The sequence below is a fragment of the Stegastes partitus genome, unplaced genomic scaffold (assembly GCF_000690725.1).
Source record: "Stegastes partitus isolate 25-593 unplaced genomic scaffold, Stegastes_partitus-1.0.2 Scaffold553, whole genome shotgun sequence".
NCBI lineage: Eukaryota > Metazoa > Chordata > Actinopteri > Pomacentridae > Stegastes > Stegastes partitus.
Window position 1 is genome coordinate 136,960 of NW_007578284.1, and position 6,603 is coordinate 143,562.

General features: G+C 44.8%; 1 protein-coding gene across 1 annotated transcript in view; it reads left to right on the forward strand.

The window, feature by feature from the left end:
- The window catches only part of mmrn2a (multimerin 2a), a 29,974-nt gene that overhangs the window by 13,098 nt on the left and 10,273 nt on the right, over positions 1-6,603 (forward strand). Inside the window, exons 4-5 of the mRNA XM_008288328.1 lie at positions 1,097-1,177; positions 5,470-5,829. Of these exons, the coding sequence (XP_008286550.1) occupies positions 1,097-1,177; positions 5,470-5,829 (441 nt within the window). The remainder of the gene's footprint in view (positions 1-1,096; positions 1,178-5,469; positions 5,830-6,603) is intronic.

Here is a 6,603-nt window from a genome sequence, read left to right on the forward strand (position 1 = left end):
ACATATACTGTAGGTAACAGCATCCTTCTCTGGGCACAGAGTGAGTTCTTCTCTGAATGTTCCCTCCTGTGGCTCTGTGACTGTGTTCATTCTGTACCTACAGTTCAGGTGATAATGTGCCGACACACAGAGCAGGAAGGCAGCAGCCGAACATGAACGTAGAGACTCACATTAAAATTAAAAGTACGATCCAGCGTCTCTGTGAATCGACACCCGGCTCTGGTTTTCCCCTCTCTCTCTCTGCTGGAGTCTATTTTTAAATGTCCGTCCTACAAAAACAGCTTCGCTTCGGTATCGCTCAGGAACCTAATGCGGTCCAGATTGTCTCTGTGTGGGAAACTGCAGTCAGTGTTTACAGATATGTGAAGGAGGACGTCCTCTCCTCCGCTCCGTCTTCTCTTCTGTTTGTGCTGAAACTCAAAGTTTATCAGTGAAAATTTCCCCAAAGCTTGAAACTGGATCTCCGACAGGTTTACTCCACGACGGTTTGGGTCTGCCAAGTTTCATTCATGGGAAATGTTTACCCTGAAGTACAGCGTTAAGTATGGCTGCTTCCATTCCAACACGTCTCAGTTTCAAGTAATCAGTGGCCAGAAAGCCTCAGCCACCTCCACGTTCATCCATCACTGCAGCCCTGTGAGGCTGTAAAGTGACATTTAGTGTTTAAAATACTGAGAAATGTTTGTTATTACATGGAAATATGTTGACACGTCTTCTTTTGTCTCGCTGTCAAAACCTTTCAAGTTTGCTGTCGTAGAAAACTGAAGCCATCATTTAGATTTCAGAAGAGTTTTTGGCGCTTTTCCCCAAAACAATCAGCTGTCAAAACAGTTTTCAGCTAATTTCCTGTCATTAACTAATCAGCTGATTGTCTTGTTGTGGAAACAACAAACCTGGCGCGACACTGATCCGGCCTTATCAGAGCGAAACCCAAGACAACTCCTTAACTACTCGATACCACGATGCAGCTCCTCCTCTCTGTCTGCATTTATTTGTAGCTTTAAAGCAGTTTTTATTTAATATTTTATTCTGTCCTTCTCTGGTTTTGTTTGAACTCAAAGCTCTGCTAACAGTCGGCTGTGTTTCTCTGCTTCAGTCTCTGATCCTCAGCTGGACTCCGGAAGCTCGGGTCTGATTACGGTATCTGAACCGGAGAGAACAGACGTCCAGGCTCCAGGTACGATTACGCACAAAATGAGGCCGTGAATAGTTTTTATTATCGATTTCCTCGTGTCAGTCCAGAATAAACCTCCATGAATCCACACAGACAAGATGCTGCCTGAGAATCCTGGTGTCGTTTAGGTTCTCTTCAACGCAAGCTGGAGTTACAAAAGACGCAAATTCAACACAAAGAGATTCAAAATGACCACAAAGAGACACAATCAGACCATAAAGAGACGCAAAATGACCACAAAAGATACATAAAACCACCATCAAGGGATGCCAAATCCTGACAGAGACAGGAGGAACACAGAAACACATAATCCCTAAGAGACACCAAACTAACAGAAGAGGGATGCAAAATAACTACAGATCAGTCCAAAGGGACCTTAGAGACACACAAAACCACCACAACGAGATGCAAGATGACCATTAACAGATGCAGAATGACCACAAACTGATGCAAATTACAACAAAGTGATGCTAAATGACCTCAAATGGATGCAAAATTGCCGCAGAGCCAAAAGAAATACTACAAAATGGTGCAAAACAAGCACAAATAGACACAAAACCACTGCAAAGGTATGCAAAACGACCACATAGACATAAATCCACCACAAACAAATGCAAAATGACCGCAAAGGGATGCAAAATCACTGCACATAGACACAAAAGTACCACAAAGGGAAGCAAAATGAGCCCAAAGGGCTGCAAAACAAGCACAAATAGACACAAAACAACCACAAAGGGATGCAAAATGGCCATCAGTGGATGCAGAATTCCCACAAACTGGTGCAAAATTACAACAAAGTGATGCAAAATGACCTCAAATGGATGCAAAATTAATACAAGGGACCCAAAATTGCCACAGAGTCAATATAAATACCACAAAGACACTCAGAACGACCCGGCCTGTTCACTTTAAGCACCGAGCTGATGCTTTAGTTCGAGGCCTCGGACTGCAGGGTTAAAGGAACCCAAAACAACGACAGGTTTTTCTTTTGCGTTGTGGAAATTATTAAAATGTCATCAATTAAAAATACATTCAACTCTGGATGATATGTTGACAGAACAGCAGGATACAGGTTCAAACAGCTGAGGCAGTGCTGAAGAAATACTGCGTTCTTGTACTCGTACATTTCCTTCTCCATGAGGAGACGTGAGGTGAAAGCAGCCGTGAAGAATGCACCTCTTTTGTTTCACCTTCGGTCTGAACGGTGTCGGAGCGCTCTGACTCATTCCTGCCTCTCTAACAAAGTGAGGAAGCTCAGCGACGCTCGGCTTCGATGGACCTCCAGCGGGTCAGGAGAAGGTCCGGCTGCCCTCCACCTCCCTCCTCCACCCGGGGAAGTGGGAGTGGGTGAGCCGCTCCCAACAGACCCTCCGCCAAGGTCAGCGTCCCCCCCGACATCCTGGAGCTGTAAACACACCGTGAGTCACCCTGACGGAGGCGAGTACGTCAGCCTCCTGATGAGAGTTTGTTCTGTACGGAGGTCGGAGGTCGCAGCAGCCTGATGAAGCTGATGTTAGTGTGAGCTGACGGAGTGACCAAGCTGAGGACCACAGGGCTTGTTTGTTTTGACTTCAGCCCACAACTTCCTCAACAAAAATTATAACCACGTCTAAAACAAAGATTAAAATAAAACATACGGAAAGTAAGATTTAAAAACAAGAACTGTAAAGAAATTCACGTTTTTGGTCAAAACTGACCAAAACAATCACAAAGGGACGCTAAACAAGCGCAGACAGAAGCTAAAGTGGCCACAAAGGGAAGCAAAACGACCACAAAGAGACGGAAAATGACCTCCAGACTGATGCAAAGTGATCCTGAAGAGATGAAAAACAAGAAAAACAAAGTGCACAATGACCACAAAGAGGCTTAAAACTACAAGGGGATGCAAAATGAGCACAGAGATAGAACGTGTCCACAAAGAGAAGAAGAAAAAAAATGAAGAAAACTAAAAGCATTGAATGATGCAATTAACCACAAAAGGATGAAAAATGACCACATAGAGACTCAAAGCCATCAGATCGATGCCAAATCATCACAGGTGACAAAAAAAAGAGGTGCAAAGACACCAAAGTGAAACTCTAACTGACCACAGAAAGCCATAAAAAGACAACAAGGGGATGTGAAATGGCCACAAAATGATGCAAAACTACAACCAAGATGCAACATTACTACAAATAGATGCAAATAAAGGGAATCTAAACAACCACAGAGATGGAAAATGTGCAGAGGGATGCCACAAAGTGATGCCAAAAGGGGACGCCAAATAAGCATAAAGAAGTGCAAAATGACCACCAGTGAATGGTCTGCCAACAATCACTGAGATTCACAACTACCTAAAGAAAACATATTCAATTCAATTTTATTTGTATAGCGCATATTTACAACAACAAGTCATCTCATAGCGCTTAACAAAGGCAGAAACAGAAAAAAGACAAACAAACATATAATGACCACAAGAAGCCAGAACATAATGTGGGGATGCAAAATGATCCAAAATGGATCCAAAGTGACCACAAAGGGACGCAAAACTACTACAAATACAAGAAATAAGTAAAACGGAATGCAAAGTTACAACAAACAGAAGTAAACGACCATGAAGAGAAGCCAAACAACCATAAAGGGATGCACAATGATCAACAAGTCCAAAGGGATGCAAAATGACCACAAAGTTACGCAGAACAACCACAGAGATGCAGAATTTACCACAAGGGATGCAAAGTGATTACAAAGAGACGTCAACTGGCCACAAAGAGACAAAGGATGATGACAAAGGGATGAAAAATGACCACAGAGGAGGACGTTTGGGCCTTTTTGCATTTCCCACATTCCCTTCACTTTATCATCCATACAAACCCAGACTCTCGCTGTTTCCTGTGACTTCTGGACTCTGTTCAGGGTTTTCTGACTGGTTCACTCTAACTTGACGTTCTGGTTTTGTTCCACCAGATGAAGGTCAGCCCAAGCGTGCTGCGGAGGTATTTCAGTTCAGCAGGATACGTGCCGTGAACATGAAATATTTATACCCTGCGTGGCACCGAGAACTCTGAGAATCAAAACAGTCGATGTTTTTGGAAAAGGCTTCAGACTGAAATAGCCCTTTGGCCTTTAGAGGCTCGATTCAACAAAGAAACACAAACAAACGCACACCTCCACATGGTACGGTCCGATCCCACCACGCCTCTGATTGAAGCGGCTTCCTGCCGGCTGACGTCGACGCAATTAAATCATCAACGCGAACGCAGCTCTGCAGAAATACACCGGACACAATAACAGGAACACCTTCAGATGCAGCACACATGAGTCATCATCAGCTCGTAAAGCATTTACAACCCGCTGGCAGATCAGAGCGGGCTGGACAGGTGTCTCCGTTATCAGGTTGTGCACATTAAGAGTTAGCTATCTTAATTTATTCATGCAAAATTACACCTTAATTGTCTTTGAAAACAACTTAAAACTCCTGAAATCATCTTCCAAAGGTCCCTAAAACGGAACCCAATCTTTTTCTAGTTGTGTTGCATCTCCTGGTCGCCTTTGTAGTCTGTTGTGTCTCTTAATTTGTGTCTTTTTGTGGTGGTTGTGCCTCTCTTTACTGTCATTTAGTGTGTCTTTCTAGACCTTTTGTGGTCTTTTGGTGATTGTTTTGCATCTCTTCGTGTTAGTTTTGTGTCTCTTTGTAGTCGTTTTGCATCTCGTGATCGTTTTGTGTCTCTTTTGTCTTGTTTTGTCTCTTTTTGTGTACTTTTGCATGTCTTTCTGCTCTTTTTTTTCTAGTTGTTTTGCGTCTCTTTTTTGGTCTTTTGTGTCTTCTTGAGATCTCTTTCTATTAATTTTGTGTCTCTGGGTAGTTTTCTGCGTCTCTTTTGTCTCGTTTCGTGTCTCTTTGTAGTCTTTTGTGCCTCTCAGTGGTCTTTCTTTCCCACATCCAACCCCCATAAGACCGATGTGTGGGGTTGAAATCGATGACACTGCAGGACTTCCCCGTCTTTAATCTCCAGCGTTGCACGCTTGTGTTTTTGCCCTCAGTGCTGCCTGCAGGTCACTGACTGGGAGCTCCTTGTTCCTGCTGTCACACACTGAAGCTTTAACAATGAACTCAGACTGAAACAAACGCTGGGGAAGCTCAGCCTAGAAATCCCCGAAACACATCCGCCGGTTTCCCATCGGCCGTCTCGCTCTCTGCCGGTCTGCCTGACTTCCTGCTGGTCTCGCTCTCTGTTCACATCCACTTTGTTTGCATTAACAAAGCGAATGATCGATGCAGTTGTTAATCAGACGGTTTATTGTGTGTGTTTCAGCTATAAAGGATCGGCTCCAGCTCCAGCAAGCCGACCCCAACCGCGAACAGAACGACCATCAAGTAGCTGTCCAGGTGTCGTACGACAGCGGCTATGCAAACACCCAACCCAACGCCACGCAACCGACTGTGGGCCCCGGCCACGCCCACAAACCCCATCATGGACCACACCACGGCACGAATACATATAACCACCACCAACCTCACGAACCCCACCGACCACCCCACCAACCGCAGGAACCCTACCGACCACCCCACCAACCGCAGGAACCCTACCGATCACCCTACCCACCACCCTACCAACCACAGGATCCCTACAGTCCACAGGAACTGCACCGGTCGCAGGAACACCACCAACCAGGTGAGTTTTGGTCCACCTGGTTGTCATCTACCTTTACTGCTGACCTGAGAAACCAGTCCATGGTCAAAATTTACCAGATCTTTGTAAGAACTGGATCCATCTGAGGCAAGTTCAGAACGGTTGTTGGAAGGAGTTGTGGTGGATCTACAGCGTAGGATGGGAGTCAGGATGTATTAGTTTATTGGATCTCGTTGGGATTGTTTCGTGTCTCCCTGTAGCTGGTTTGCGTCTCTTTGTTGTCTTAACTTTCTTTTTTACTGGTTTCGGAGCCTAGTTTACATTTTGATGGTCATATTTCTACTTTTACTGAAGCAACACATGTGTGTACTTCTTCCAGCACACACAACACACACACAGACAGACACACACTTCCTGCACAGGAAATCCTCTCTTTCTTCTGCCACGTTAACATTGTGTACGTTTACAGACGGCTGTGTTTCATGCGTGGTCGTGGTGTCACCCGACCAGCATGTTGCATGACATCACGGCCACGCTTCCTGACCGGAGCTGGCTGTCAGTTTCCCACAGTGCTCTGCTCTCCGTGACCTCTGACCTCGCAGCATTACATCATCCCCAACCCAGCACTCGTGTCCTCGTTCAGAAACGGTAATCTGAGATTTCTGGATGAGAAACATAAACACAACCATTAATCTGTTAAACCTGGAACAACTGACTGAGCTCACAAATCACAGACTTTATTCGGTTTTGGTGAAAATGTGCTTCAGTTTGTCAAAGTTACAGTTTTATCAGCTTTAGTATCAAAAACTGAAAAAG